The 16,079-nt window shown below is 43.6% G+C and overlaps 1 protein-coding gene across 1 annotated transcript; it reads right to left on the minus strand.

The window, feature by feature from the left end:
- Nucleotides 1-226: 226 nt before the first annotated feature.
- LOC115479215 (adiponectin-like) lies at nucleotides 227-12,309 on the minus strand. Its single transcript, XM_030217042.1, has 3 exons — nucleotides 12,143-12,309; nucleotides 6,617-6,886; nucleotides 227-1,339 (listed from the first exon to the last, which is right to left on the minus strand). The coding sequence occupies exons 2-3, from the start codon at nucleotides 6,876-6,878 to the stop codon at nucleotides 813-815; spliced, it is 789 nt and encodes a 262-aa protein (XP_030072902.1). The 5' UTR covers nucleotides 6,879-6,886; nucleotides 12,143-12,309; the 3' UTR covers nucleotides 227-812.
- Between the last annotated feature and the right edge of the window lie 3,770 nt (nucleotides 12,310-16,079).

The raw sequence follows: 16,079 nt of genomic DNA on the forward strand, positions 1-16,079 counted from the left end.
TGCAATTTGTTTATGTTAACTGAGGCAGGGGCTTGCAAGGATAGCAGCCCAACTCTGGAGCAGTACAGGCTGCAGGTGAGGAGGAGAAGACAGAAAGTAGGTTGTGACCAATTTTTGGTCACAGCCTACTGAGAGTTGTCTCTGAAAAACTCTGTGTGTATCTGTAGCTCAGCTTGCAGGTTTTAGGTGCACTTGGTTCATATGCAATAATCACTTAACACAAGACTCCTGCTGTACTCCTTTACTAGGATCAGATAATAGTATCACTGCACAATGGGACAATGCCTTCTTATTTCATTCTCCCTCACTACAGAAACAGAATTGGTCAAAAAGGTGATTTTAAGAAATATACAAACTAGAAGAAGCCTGGGAGTACAAGAAAAAAAATCCATGAATCATGTAATATGAGGACTTTTAGCACTGGAGGGATCAATGAAATACTCTTAGAATTCCTGGCAATGCAGAATCAGCCTCTGGGGCACTGCAAACTGTAGAGATTTAGTTTGTGCTGGGGAAATGGGGTGCTAAACATTTTATTGTTTTGACTCCAGTATTGATTTTTCAAATAAACATTCTTTAGTTGTATAGACTAGGTTAGAAAGCTTAAGGTAGGTAATAAAAAGAATTGACGATATGCCAAAACTAAGATCTGAAACATCCTTTTCAAAAAGCCAAACAGCTATCTCACTTATGGATGCAGTGTTAAGGATTGTTAGTGCTTGGTGATGTTTTAATGGCATTTAAAGATTACGCATATAGAAAATTTAAACTATCCCCAAATTGTTTGTTAAGGTCCTCCTTAACTCAACACTTTATGAATGAGCTACGGAAGGGTAGATGAGGAATCCCATGAAAGTGGAATCATTGTCATTGTCAGCATAGATTCCATTGTAAGAGTCCTCACCATATACTTGAAGCCAGATTTGATCCCCAGCTTCCAGGAGTAACAGAACAGAGCCGGAAGCTTGGTCAACATTGTTATTCTGGAACTGGTCAAAGGTGAACATGACGGGTCTTCCATTCTTGTACAGGCCCACTTTTACGTCCTTTAGGTACACAGTCAGATGGTAGGAGAAATAGTACAATCCAGGAACTGTGCAGTGGAATTTGCCAGTGGTTTCATCATAGTGCTTCTGATCATTGTAGAATAGCTTGCTAAATTTAATGGGGTGGCTGGATGACGTAGGTCTGGCTGTCAAGCCAACACTAAAAGCAGAGCGGTAGCTAAAAGAACTTTCTCCTTTCTCTCCTTTCAGTCCTGGGTTTCCAAGGAGTCCTCTTGGCCCTTCCACACCGGGAGCACCTGGTTCTCCATGCTCACCTTTTGGGCCAGGTTCACCTATAGACATAGAGGAAAAGAGTATTGGTAAGAGTGGATGTACTGGAAAGAAGGTTAGATCAGCCAGGTTTGACTGATAGAGAAAGGGAGAGTGAGAGGTTTAAAAGTACATTCAAATGTATGTTACCTATTCCATGCCTCCTGCAAATTACTTGAAAGCTAGAGCCTTGTCTGGAGCAGAGATTCTCAAACCAGTCCTCATGACACACCTAGCCAGTCAAGTTTTCAGGATACCCACAATGAAAATGCACAAGACAGATTTGCATACAGTGCAGGTAGCACATGAACATTTATCTCATGCATATTCATTGTGGATATCCTGAAAACCTGACTGGCTAGGTGTGTCCCGAGGACTGGATTGAGAACCTCTGGTCTAGAGTGTTCTTTGGCTCCAGAACTACTCTGTTGAGCACTGTGCATAGGCGGTCGGTGGCTCAACTGTTTAGGGAGGCTAAAGGGGGTGGGGTTAGGGGTGGTGCCAGGGGTGGGGCTTACATCTATAATTGTCTGACAACACACAGAAAAAAAAAATAAGTAAAATAGTCACAATTAATACCTTATATTAAATTTAGATATTAGATATGTATAATATGTCAAAGAAAAAAATCGGTTCCTCAAAGCATATATTAACCAATGTATACTATTCAAAAATGTTATCAATTATTAAACACTGCTATTTCCATCCATGGAAAATCCCAAAATGAAATGGTCACATTAGTGAAGTAACATCCGGCGACTAGACTTCACATCATAGGTGTCAATGATCTGTTCAGGGTTAATATCTCCAACAAGATCACTTTCAATGTTCAGTAAACATAAAGCTTTCAGTCTTTCTTGATCCATTATCATGGGCGTAGTTTGGGGGGGCAGGGGGAGCATTGCCCCCCCAAATGACTTAGTCTTACCTTGCAGTAAACAGCCTGCGCCCTGCGCTGCTGCATCATCGGAATAAATTCAGCATCGGAGGAATGCTTGCAGTTGCAGAGGGTCGGGTGGCCTTTTTTTTCTTTGGTTGCTACTTTCAGCTCCTCCCCCAACTCCCGAGTCCCCCCCCCCCCCCCCCCTTACCCACTACTGGCTGCTGCTGCCAGTCCATGTCAGAGAAGTGAGATCAAACATTTAGTGCGCCCATCTACCTCCCGCCAGCCCGCCCTTAACCATGTGTGGAACAAGAATGTCCTGACTGGTCCTCTAAACTGTTACATTTCGCGCCTCTCCCAGCACACAGATATATGTGCCATGAGCAGCAGGTGCTATTTTGTGGGTTAAAGTTAGGCAATGAGAGAGGACTGGCTATCGATAGTGACTGTGATTGAGAGAGAGAAGTGGTGCGTTTGAGTTCTTTTTTTTTGTTCCTGGCTGAAGCAAATAAAAAAATCAAATTAAAAGGATCACATCCACCCCAGCGTTGTCCGTCGGAGAACAAGTAAGGTTGTGAATGTTCTGCCAACTTCTGCCTTCTCTAAACTTGCTTAGCACCCGCCCAACCCCCCTCCTCCTTCTCCTCCTCCTCCTCGTCCCAACCAAAGCCTCGCCAGACTAGGGACCCACTGATTGATACTGCCTGCGTGTGCCTTGCCGTCATGGTCCTCCTTTCCTGTGCTGTTTCCTCTCTGTCTCACTCATGTACCGCACGCCACAGAGAAAGAGTCAAATTGGGTGGGCTTATTAACTACATAAGGCAGTTGAGCCCACTCAATTTGACTCTCCCATGCTGCATCTTTCCCATCTTATTTTCTCATCTGCGTGCCCCATTCACTATGCCTCACAGTCCCTCCTCTCCCCCTCCCTTTCGCAACACCAGTTCACCCGCGGAGCCTTGCAAGGCTGAAAGGCTCCTCCTCTCTCTGGCGCCGCCTGCCAGCCTTAGTCCACTCCCACCCCAACTAGTGTGAAGTGTGCATCACCACGGCAGTGCGTACCCACGTCGATGAGGCTCCACTGTCATGGGTGCTCCGCCCCGCCTCCCCAACAGCGTCGGCAATAATGGTGGAGAGGAAGAGGGAGTGCTGGGTAAGGAGGAAGGAAGGGAGAAAGAGTTGGCTTGATATCTCATACATATTCATTATGGTTATTCCCAGAAAAAGCCAGCTGTTTCTCCCTTCCTTCCTTCCTTCCTTCCTCCATATTAGCATATTCATTTGCATGTATATTTGCAAATGAATATGCTAATAAGCTCCACCCCATCCTTTGCCCCCCCAAATGAAACAGTCAAACTACGCCCATGCCCATTGTGGATCTCAGCTAGTTTCATACACATCTCATATGAAGGCAAAATACTGAACTGGAAAGTTACCTCAAGAAGTCAGACTCAGCATGCAGCAGTACTAGAAAAATTAAAACTTAAATGCAAAATATCACAGATGCACATTTCCAAAAGCTGGCATATTCTGAATAAAATACTTTTTTCTACCTTTGTTCTCTGAGCATTTAGTTTTTCTATTCGCTTTGACCCAGTGTCTTCTGTTTTATGCAGTGTCTTCTTTCTATTTGATATTTTTTCTCTCACCATGTCCACCATCCTCCTGTGTCCTTATGCGTCCTGTCTACCAACTGTAGCCCTGTCCCTATCCTTCAGTGTTCCGATACAGCTCTTCAATTTAGCAGTTTCTCCTCCATCCATATCCAGCATTTCTCCTCTCTCCCTTCCCCTCCATCCATGTGCATCTCCTTTGTCTTTCCTTCCCTCCATCCCTGTCTGACATTTCTCCTCTCTTCCCTGCCCTCCACTCCATCCATGTCCAGATTTCTTTTCTCTTCCATCCCCTCCATCCATGTGCATCTCCTTCCTGTCTTCCCTCCCCTCCATCCATTCATGTCCAGCACCTTCCCTCTTTCTCTCCTACCCTTCCATCCAGTGTCATCCCTCTTTCTCTCTCTATCCTTCCAACCATTATCCTCTCCCAATCCTTCCATCCATTGTCTCCCTCTATCTCCCCTTCCTTCTAGACAGTTCTCTCTCTCTCGACCCTTTTCCATTCAGCATGTCCTCTCTCTCTCTCTCCATCCTTCCAGTGTCTTTCCTCTTTCCCTCTCTTCCTTTCCATCCAGCGTCTTCCCTCTTTCTGCCCTCTCCTTTCAGCATTTTCCCTCTTTCTTCCTCCTTTCATTCAGCATTTCTCCATCTGACAGCTAGGGTCTCCCCCAGTTTCTCCCCAGCAGCTTCTCTCTCTCTCTCCTGTCCATGTCCCCTCTTTCTCGCCCCATCTTTCCACTCATCTCTCTCTGTACCTCTCTTCCATCCAGCATCTTCTCTCTGGCTCTCCCCTGCTCTTTTCCATGTCCCCTCTTTCTCTCCCCATCTCTCTCTGACTCTCCCCTGCTCTTTTCCATGTCCCTGGCTCTCCCCTGCTCTTTTCCATGTCCCCTCTTTTTCTCCCCATCTCTCTCTGTCTCTCCCCTGCTCTTTTCCATGTCCCTGGCTCTCCCCTGCTCTTTTCCATGGCCCCTCTTTCTCTCCCCATCTCTCTTTCTCTGGCTCTCCCCTGCTCTTTTCCACTCTCTTGCTCTCTCCTCCAGCGCCCTCACTTCCTTACCATTTCCAGCCATGTTCTTTCCCTCCGGGCCTCTCTACAGCAGCACTGACACAAGAACAAAAAGAAGCGTGGGGCCGCAGCAGCCTTCAGGCATGCGCTGTTGGCTCTGCCGGTCCTCTGCCCCCGGAACGGGAAATTGACGTCAGCGGGGGCAGAGGACGGCAGAGCCGACAGCACATGCCTGAAGGCTGCTGTGGCCCCACGCTTCTTTTTGTTCATATGCTGGCTGTGGAGAGAAGCGGCGGCAGCGGTTCAGTGCGGTGCTTGTTCCTGCCACCGCAGAATTCAGCGGGACTCGAGTCAGGAATACATTTGGAGGAGGAGGCAGGTGGGGAAGGACTAGTTACCATATTTTGTCCCCCAAAAAGGAGGACACATGCCCCACCTCCACCACACACCCCGCCATGCCCCTTTCACACCCACCCCCTTTCACGCCCTCACTCTGCCCCTTTCACATTTTCCCCTCCCCCCCTTAGTCACAAGAAAAAATGGACCAAGTAAAGTCGGCCAAGTGCTCGTCAGGGACGCCCTTCTTTTTTCCATTATCGGCCGAGGATGCCTATCTCTTAATCATGCCCCAGTCCTGCCTTCACTACGGTGCCAACACGCCCCCGTGAACTTTGGTCGTCTCCGTGACGGGAAGCAGTTGAGGACTCCCAAAATTGGCTTTTGATTATGCCAATTTGGGCGACCCTGAGAGAAGGACGCTCATCTCTCTGTTAGCCTGTCAGGTTTTCAGGATACCTACAATGAATATGCATGAGAAAGATTTACATAGATTGAAGGTAGCACAAGCAAATGTATCTCATGTATATTTTTTTGTTTGGTGGAAAGGGGGGCATTAAAATGGGAGGGGCATGAGCATGTCAGGGGCGTTCTGACTATTCGTGCACACACTTGATAGAATAGTTGCATCTAGACTTCTAAATGCTGCATTTAGATACCACCATTTTATGCCAGCCATAGACATAGTGTAAGTGGTCATGCCTAAAGTTTGACATGTAGCTGAGGACTTAGGGGTCCTTTTACTAAGCTGCGAAAGTGTCTACGCATGCCAAAATGGAGTTACCACCCAGCTACCGCGTGGCTTTTGCGGTAATTTCATTTTTGGCATGCGTCCAATATGCACGTCTGAAAAATATTTTTTATTTTCAGCCGTCCATATCGATCGCACGCCAAGTGGCATTTGTTGCGTGTAGGTCATTACTGTCCAGTTACTGCATGAGCCTTTACCACTAGGTCAATGGCTGGCAGTAAGGTCTCAGACCCAAAATGGATGTGCGGCAATTTTGATTTTGCCGCACGTCCAGTTTCGGCAAAGATTTTAAAAAGGCCTTTTTTTACAGGCGCGCTGAAAAATGGATCAGTGCACGCCCCAAACCCGCGCCTACACTATTGCAAGCCATTTTTCGGCACGCCTTTGTAAAAGGACCTCTTAGGCTCGTATTCTGTAACTGATTTCATGCCCTTATAGAATATTAGCTTAGCCCCCAATTTTTTGGCACTTAACCTTTAGTGACCTGTATTGAATTTACCCTTAAATCAATTTAGCATGCATTATATATTTTATAAAGCACTAATGATCCAAATGTATGCTAACCTGCTTAAAATCATTTTCATTATTTCTCCTTTCATGTTTTTAATCATTGATAATTTTGAGAGGCAAAACAATATACAGATGTTTAAATACAAAACATATGACTGTTCACGAAAATATCATATGAGCCTCTTCCATGCTTACCTTTGTCTCCTTTTGCACCATCTTTTCCATCTCTGCCGTCTCTACCTGGAACACCATTATGGCCAGGATAACCAGGTGCTCCTCCCATCCAATTAGCACAAGGTCCTCGGGGTTGATTTCCTGCTGGGTCCTCTGCTGAAGGCTCATCATTTAGGAATTCTTCACCCCCCAATTCATCAATGGTCAATGATTCAACTTCCTTGGTATAACTTAAGTTGATAGCCAACAGCAGACAGAGGATAAGGCCTGGCAAGAATCTCATGGTTAATCCTGAAAAATCCAAAAATATCATTAAGTGCAATAACAAAAAACTATATATAAAAAAGGTTAATTTTGTGCACAACAGTAATGACCCTCACTCTTAAACCAGGTTATGTTAAGTTTGATCTCAGTTCTTGCCTTAGTATTTAAGAGGCTTTTACTAAAGTGAAGTTAAATTTTGCAGTTGCCAGGTGGTAATTGACCAGATTGTGGTACAGTGACCACAGAGCCTCTTTATTAACTATTGGGGGAATTTTCAGCATCAACTTATGCAGTTAATACAGAGAAAACATTTAACATGCAAAGACTGCCCTGCAGATAATGCAGAGATGCAGTTGTAGTGAAAGTTATCAATGTGGGCTGCTATTAAGGGAGAAGTTATCAACGTGGGATAGTGTTAAGATTGGTTATTTTACTTTTAGCCCAGGTTATTAATACCTAACCCCTTGATATTCAAGGGCATTTAACCAGCCAGGATTAGCACTTGGTCAGTTAAATGCCTCACAACTGGCTATCTGGCGATATTCAGCCCTTCTTTACCAGCTATATTTGGCCGTGTGAAGATGTGGGATATCTTTGGCTGGTTTGAACATAACTGGCTAAGTCTGAATATTGACTTAGCCGATTGTGTTCAAACCAGCCAAAAATTATCTGGATATTTAATGCCGGTTACCGGAAACAGCCTGGCATTGATTATCTGGGTTAAATGCTAACCACAGGAGTTAGCTTGGCTAAATCCCGCATTGGATAAAATAAAACATGTGCTAAAATAGCATAAGTTGAGCTACATTATAGATGGTTTTTACATTAGGATGGTTTATTTACCACAACTTGTGGTATGTTAGCACAAATTCCATTTTATGCAATGAGACCTAGTTATTAAGAACTTAGGTTAACAGTAAAATAACCCAGCCTAAAGGTAGCCCACATTAATAACTTCTCCCATAAAAGCATCTGCATTATCTGCAATGCAGTTGCATTGATAACTTTCCCCCTTAATACTACCTACTGAGGTGGCATTAAATGTTCTGTGCTACCTACTGCAAAGCAGTTAACTCACAATAAGTTACCATGCATTTACTGCAAGATGCAGTCCACACTCATTTTCATGCTATACAGTTAACGCAGGAATCAGCACTTGTTAACTGTTAGCACACCCATATACTAACAATGCACATTAATTCCTACATTACAAAGGCTTTGTGCCTGTAGTTAAGATTACCAAAAGCCCTACATGCTATTCTATAAGCGTGTGTGTTATGTGACATACCACCTAATTCTATAAAAGTCACCAAAAATTTTGTGTGCATGCACAATTTAATTGAATAATGAGCTAATTAGCACCAATAATTTACTTTTTAACAAACAATTATTGGCGCTAATTACATTTAATTGGGATTTATACATGGCAATTTAGGTGCATGATCGGCACTACAATTTATGTGCGATTTGAAAAGGGGGTGCAGAGATGGGCAGGTCATGGGCGTAACAGGGGTATCCCTAAAACTTATGTGTGTTATTGAATAACAGGGATTATGCACCTAATTTAGAAACATACATTTGCACCACATTTCAGTGGTAGTTCCCACCCCCAGCACGCCGTCATATCCGGTTACTGTTATGTTTGCTTGGGAGCCTTACCACCACCTGAATGGGTGGTTTTAAGGGCTCCCCCCCTCAAAATGGCTGTGGCAAGTGCTTCACTTGCCACATGGTCATTTCCACCAAAAAAGAAACCTACCTTTTATCTGCTACGGTATAAGGGGGCTTCGGCATGTATCAAAAACATGTGCCGATGCCAGTACAGACCCCCTTTTGCCACAGCTTGGTAAAAGGGGCCCTAAGTGTTCTAATTGACTTCCCACCAAGGAACTTATTGCCTTCAAGGTTTGCACCCTGGTCCACAGGATTATTTACGGCAAAGTTCCTGGATACATTTTGAACCTTATAAATCTACCACCCAGAAACAGCACCAGTCTATCCCGAACTTACTTAAATTTGCATTATCCAGACTGCAATGAACTTAGATGCAAATCAGTTTATGCATCCAGCTTTTCTTACATAAGTACACAACTGTGGAACGCTTTGCCCAAAACCGTGAAATCTAGCCACAACCTTCTTAACTTCAGGAAGTCACTGAAAACCAACTTGTTTAAGAAGGCCTACCCTCCTGACCCAAATTAACTTTCTAGTTCCTGCGACACAGCAAAACTATGGACCGTATTGGACTTTTAACACCACCCCCTCTATTTCTTTGTTGCTTTTATTTATGTTTCTTATATGCCTACTACTATATTGTGTATTTGTATTTTATCGAACCGGAGCCTGTCTCTACGGTACTGTGTAAGCCACATTGAGCCTGCAACTAAGTGGAGAAAATGTGGGGTATAAATGTGTTAAATAAATAAATAAATAATAAATAATCTGTAACTGCAAAGGAGGTATTCACATGGAGGTGGGGCATGGGCATTCTAACTAGTTAAACATGCGCTTTAATGAATACTGTCAGCGCTGTATTTAGGCGTGCCCGCAAAGCAAGCATAAGTATTGATGCCTATATTTAGGTACCTAATCACAGACTTAAGCTAGTATTCTCTATCAGATTAGGTGCACAAATTTGCCATGGATTACTAGCTTGGTGCCTAGCAGGGCCGCCGAGAGGGGGGGACAGGGGGGACAAACGTGCCCGGGCCTCCGGGGGGGCCCGGCGCCGTCGCTGCAATATGGCCCACCCACCTCGCTCCGAAACTAACCTTAAGTCTCCTTCTTTCACTTCGCGCAAGCAGCAGCAGCAGGGCAGACCCCTCCTCCTTCCTTCCGTGTCCCGCCCTCGCCTGACGTAACGTCCATGAGGGCGGGGCACGGAAGGAAGGAGGAGAGGTCTGCCCTGCTGCTGCTTGTGTGAAGTGAAAGAAGGAGGCTTAAGGTTAGTTCCGAGCCCGGTAGCGGGTGGAGGGGGGGCCCGGTGACTTCAGGTGGGCGGCGACCTCGGGTGGGGGGGCCGGGGGTTGTCTTGTCCCGGGCCTGGCCCCGGTTCTCGGTGGCCCTGGTGCCTAGATTTTGATTGTCTAACTTTTAGCGCCCTTTATATAATTGCTTCCATTGGGTTGGATTCTATATATGGTGCCTGAAAAATCCATATGGAAAAAAAATACGCCTAGGCATAATCTGTAAAGTATGCCTACATTTTATAGAATCTACTTAAATTTCCGCACAACCATGTTTTACTTGGTATAAATCCTGACACCTAAATTAGGCACAGAGTGGGTGTATTCTTTAATAATGCACATAGATTGTAGAAACGGCCCCAACTTGCCCATGGCCATGCTCCCTTTTCAGCTCACCAGAACAGTGGAAAGACGCATTCAGTTAAGTGCTTATTTCCAGTATAAGACAAAAGTTACTTAAAAATTAGTATAAGTCGGAAGGAGAAAAATTCTTGACCTATATCTATAAAAAGCAACAAAAAATATATATAAATAGGACCCATAGAAGGTTATTTGACCAATGAGGAGGTTCGCCCAGCCACTGTGGTAGCAAACAAACTCCACAGGCTGAGCTTCTGAGGTCTTTTCCTTCGCAGAGTAAAAAGGTACTAGCTTGCTAACCTGATTTAAGAAAATCTTATTGAGCAGAGCAGCCAAATAATTTAGCCCTTTTCAGCTATGCAATTAAGAATGTAGGCGCACCACATTGCAGAATACATTTAGTGAGATGTATGCATAAATCTCAATTATTGCCAATTAGTGCTGATAATTGCTTGTTAACATCTAATTAACAGCACTAATTAGCTAGTTAACTAACTAAGTTACGTGCATTGTTATAGAAAACGCTTCAATTTCTGTGCAGAAATCAAGGCACAATATATAGAATTTGAGGGTTAGTGGCAGAATGTACACATTTCACATTAATACTGGCACTATCCACATAGCAGTGATAAGTAGCCTGCTATCCAGATTGCTAACCGGATAAAGTTAGGCTAGTTTTTTTTGCTGTCTGGATAACTCTGTGGATCACCCTCATTCTTCCCATGAATCACCCCAATGCTATCTAGATACCACTAAGATGGCTTGTAATGCTTATTCCGCTCTTGCATTAATTCACATATTAACTATTTCTATATTCCTTTGTAACTGCTTAGCTCACTTCATGCCCCAGAATTGATACACCAGCTGTGGAGCAGGTGTAAATGCCAATGTCCACATTTTTAAAATGTATACTTGTATTCACATTGTTATGTTATGTTATGCCGGGTCTTTTCGTCTGCCACTACCTAAACAGCTCAGGGTGGATTGAAACCAAGAAAAGCTTTTAATCAAGCGTGTATGAGATTTAAAATAGTTGAGGGAACAAGTCCAGAATATCTGATTAACCTATTTACTTTTGCAAATAGAATATATTCTACTTGGGTTGTAGAACCATGTTTAATTTATTTTCCTTCTTTGATTGGTATACATTGTGAAAGAGAATTAAATAATTCAGTTTATCAGGCGGTACAGATTTGGTCTGCTCTTCCTATGGATTAAAGACGGATTAGTGTATTCTCCCTTTTCCAGCAGAAACTAAAAATGTATTTATTAAAAAAAAATACCTACTATAGTTTTTATTGCTGTGATGCAGTTGTTTTATTTTATTCAGTAACTAATTTTTTCATTATCTATAGCTGCTTTGCTGCTATTTACTGTAATCTGTTTTGGGAATTTTTAAGGGAGTTGGTGGATTATAAGAGTCATTTAACATAATATAATTAACAGTGCTGTGCTGTGCGAGTCTAGACTTAATCCTTTAAATGTAGGTGCACCTATAGATACATTATAACTGAGGGAGAAAGATATGTATGTCTATTGAGTATTTCAAAAGATGTATTACCCCTCCCCAAACCCCAGTTTGGGAAGAGGTAAGGTAAGTAACTACTTTTGTACCTGCACAATGTTACTAGGTAGTTACCTGGATAGCTGTACAATAGTACAATAGTATTTCATACTTCACCACTAGGTGGCAAGTATTGTCCCTTTAATAATAACTGGGTAATAAACTGCATATTTCCATAGCACGAAATGTTAGTATGCCAGATATTTTGTACATTGTACAGTCCATCTTAAAACAATCTAAAGTAGCGCTTGGGCATATAATGCATTATTTTGGTATACAGAACAATAATAATGTGTTGAATAGATGGAGAACATTGTTAAAGATAATATTAAATATTTAGATAGCTTCATCTATTATGGCAAAATAAAAACATTTTCACAGAAATGTTCTTACCAGTTCTGCTGCAGCCTTGGGTGGTTCACCGCAGTCACCTTACAAAGGCAAGGGCAAAAAGGTTTAGATGACACTGGATTCTTTCCATGGAAGTGATATGTGGAACTGGCAGCTAAAGTTATCTCCATCCATTTGCTGGTGAGGGAGCTTATTTAAAGCTTGGCATGCCTTGTAGGTTTCTCTGCAGATCTCATTTCATGTTTCAGTTATGCTGGAAATTTCTAAACCCAGGCAGCGTTCTGTCTGCCCCTTAAAGAAAGCAAAGTCATTTTGGTTTGCAGCGGAAAGTTAACTGGCTGTTTAAAAACATAAATAAATTAAACGTCTATGGTATTTCATATGTTCTTATCAGAGTTTTCATCTAGCAAGGTGCTGCATACATTTCAGCTAACATATAAATTGGGCAGACACTAACTGATATGTAGCATGAAACAGGGCTGGTCTTAGGCAGAGGCGACAGAGGCGACCGCATAGGGCCCCGCGCTCAAGGGGGCCCCGCGGCGCTAGTCTCCCCCCCCCCCCTTACCTGCGTCTGCCCTGGTGGTCTAGTGACCTCTTTGGGGCAGGAAAGATCCCCCTCTTTCCTGCCTGGAGCACTGCCCTTGCCCTGCATCCTCCTGTTGCTGTGATGCATGATTTCAAAATGGCCACCGAGATTTGAAGCAGCCTCACGAGACTTCAACTCTCGGTGGCCATTTTGAAATTGCGCGTCACAGCAACAAGAGGATGCAGGGCAAGGGCAGCGCTCCGGGCAGGAAAGAGGGGGCTGGTTCCTGCCCCGAAGAGGTTACTAGACCACCAGGGCAGACGCAGGTAAGGGGAGGGGAGGCTAGCGCCGCGGGGACCCCTGCAGATGCAGTAGAGTAAGGTAAGGGGAGGGGGATTGACAAGGGGTTGATGGGGAGGGGGGTGACAGGGGAAATATGTGACATGGGCGGGGTGAGGTGTGAAAGGGGCGGGGTGTGGGCGTGGCTAGGTCAGGGTATGGGCGTGACTAGGGCGTGGCGGGACCCCACCAAATTGGTCTGCACAGGGCCCTGCACTTGCTAAGACCGGCCCTGGCATGAAAGGTAAGAAGACATCTGATCTGGGAACATATTATAGTCAGAGACTCCAGCCACATCAAAAACCACAAGGCTTAAGGTCAAATGGTATTGCAATATTGTCACAGTTTTTGTATCTGCCCATAGTGTGTGCTGTATTATTTAGTTTAATTTCTATATGACATCATTAAAAACAGAGACTATCATAACAGACATTGACCATCTAGTCTGTACAGTTTTGTTGCAATTAATTTTCCAATGGTTACTTATCTCTGGTTTATGTTTGCTTCCCTGCAAATAAGGATCCTCTGTAACTGAGTGACAGGATGAGTTTGATGTCTTGTTACATTTTTACAAAAAATGGAATGTAATGTCTTCGTGTTTGTTATTATGGGGCATATTTAAGTTGAATTGTTTTATTCATCTGCTTCCTAAATTGTTATGTAATCTGCTTTGAAACATTGTGATTGTCAAAATATAAATATTTTTAAATAAGACAAATAAATAATTAAGCGGACAATTATTAAACCACAGTAAAATCTGCAGTTACTGCTGCTTTATATGGGATTATCTTGGGTAGATAAGCATACAAGATCCTGTAATTAATTCAGCACCCTGATTCTCTTTCATGGCCTACCATTGAGCTTTATAATCATATAGACAGCTATCAAACTAGGCGGCTGAACAGATACCTATTCCATATTTATTTATTACGTTTTATTTACTGCCTTTTTGAAGGAATTAACCAAGGTAGTGTATAGCAAGAATAAGTCAAACATAAGCAATAAACAATTACATCAGTAACAATATTCAGATAACAGTACATAGTATGGCATAGTATACTACTTACAATTTCAACATAATATGTAATAAAAAAATTTTAATAGACAGCATAGGGTATAAGCAAAGATGGAACATACATATACTTAGGTACCTAATCACTGACTTAAGCTAGTATTCTATATCTACAAAGCCGCATGACAATTCCGACACAACCCATTCACAGTTAATGGGCTGGGTCGGCATGTGGACAATGGGGAGCCGGTTGATATTGTATATCTGGATTTTTAGAAGGCGTTTGACAAAGTGCCGCACGAAAGACTCCTGAAGAAATTGCAGAGTCATGGAATCGGAGGTAGGGTATTATTATGGATTAAGAACTGGTTGAAAGATAGGAAGCAGAGAGTAGGATTGCGTGGCCAGTATTCTCAGTGGAGGAGGGTAGTTAGTGGGGTCCCGCAGGGGTCTGTGCTGGGTCCGTTGCTTTTTAATGTATTTATAAATGACCTAGAGATGGGAATAACTAGTGAGGTAATTAAATTCGCCGATGACACAAAATTATTCAGGGTCGTCAAGTCGCAGGAGGAATGTGAACGATTACAGGAGGACCTTGCGAGACTGGGAGAATGGGCGTGCAAGTGGCAGATGAAGTTCAATGTTGACAAGTGCAAAGTGATGCATGTGGGTAAGAGGAACCCGAATTATAGCTACGTCTTGCAAGGTTCCGCGTTAGGAGTTACGGATCAAGAAAGGGATCTGGGTGTCGTCGTCGATGATACGCTGAAACCTTCTGCTCAGTGTGCTGCTGCGGCTAGGAAAGCGAATAGAATGTTGGGTGTTATTAGGAAGGGTATGGAGTCCAGGTGTGCGGATGTTATAATGCCGTTGTATCGCTCCATGGTGCGACCGCACCTGGAGTATTGTGTTCAGTACTGGTCTCCGTATCTCAAAAAAGATATAGTAGAATTGGAAAAGGTACAGCGAAGGGCGACGAAAATGATAGTGGGGATGGGACGACTTTCTTATGAAGAGAGGCTGAGAAGGCTAGGGCTTTTCAGCTTGGAGAAGAGACGGCTGAGGGGAGATATGATAGAAGTGTATAAAATAATGAGTGGAATGGATTGGGTGGATGTGAAGCGACTGTTCACGCTATCCAAAAATACTAGGACTAGAGGGCATGAGTTGAAGCTACAGTGTGGTAAATTTAAAACGAATCGGAGAAAATTTTTCTTCACCCAACGTGTAATTAGACTCTGGAATTCGTTGCCGGAGAACGTGGTACGGGCGGTTAGCTTGACGGAGTTTAAAAAGGGGTTAGATAGATTCCTAAAGGACAAGTCCATAGACCGCTATTAAATGGACTTGGAAAAATTCCGCATTTTTAGGTATAACTTGTCTGGAATGTTTTTACGTTTGGGGAGCGTGCCAGGTGCCCTTGACCTGGATTGGCCACTGTCGGTGACAGGATGCTGGGCTAGATGGACCTTTGGTCTTCCCAGTATGGCACTACTTATGTACCACATATCACCAGCCGCTAGCAAGGCTTTGAAAACAGAGGAGGATAGATAGGTGTAAGATAGAGTAATAGGAGTATGAAAATAAAGGGATTAATGTAAGAAAGTTGCACATGAAGTAAAAAAGGTGCTTTGTGTGTGTGTGTGTGTGGGTGCGCGGGTGTGTGGGTGGGTGCGCAACTTAGTTACTTCTTCCATTAAAGGTCTGGTTGAAAAGCCAAGCTTTCACCTGTTTACTGAAATAAAGATAGTCTTGTCAGAGTGCTTTCCAGAGTGTGGGGGCTATTCAGGAGAAGACTTGCTGAAAGGTATCACCTCCTAAAATGTGAATAAAAATATGACTTACCAGCCTCTATGACATCCTCAGATGTTATAGTCAGGTCTATTAGAGCAGCATGCAGGTCCCTGGAGTAGTGTGGTGGTCGGTGCAGTGCACTATGGAATGGGTGACCCAGGTCCCTATCTCCCTCTATCTGTCTCACTTGTCATAGAAACTGTGACCCCTCCCAAAGTTACCAAAACCCTACTTTCTCCGAGGACAAGCAGGCTGCTTGTTCTCACGACTGGGTGACATCCGCGGCAGCCCCCACCAACCGGAAG

Source organism: Microcaecilia unicolor, chromosome 10 (assembly GCF_901765095.1).
Source record: "Microcaecilia unicolor chromosome 10, aMicUni1.1, whole genome shotgun sequence".
In the NCBI taxonomy this organism is placed as follows: domain Eukaryota; kingdom Metazoa; phylum Chordata; class Amphibia; order Gymnophiona; family Siphonopidae; genus Microcaecilia; species Microcaecilia unicolor.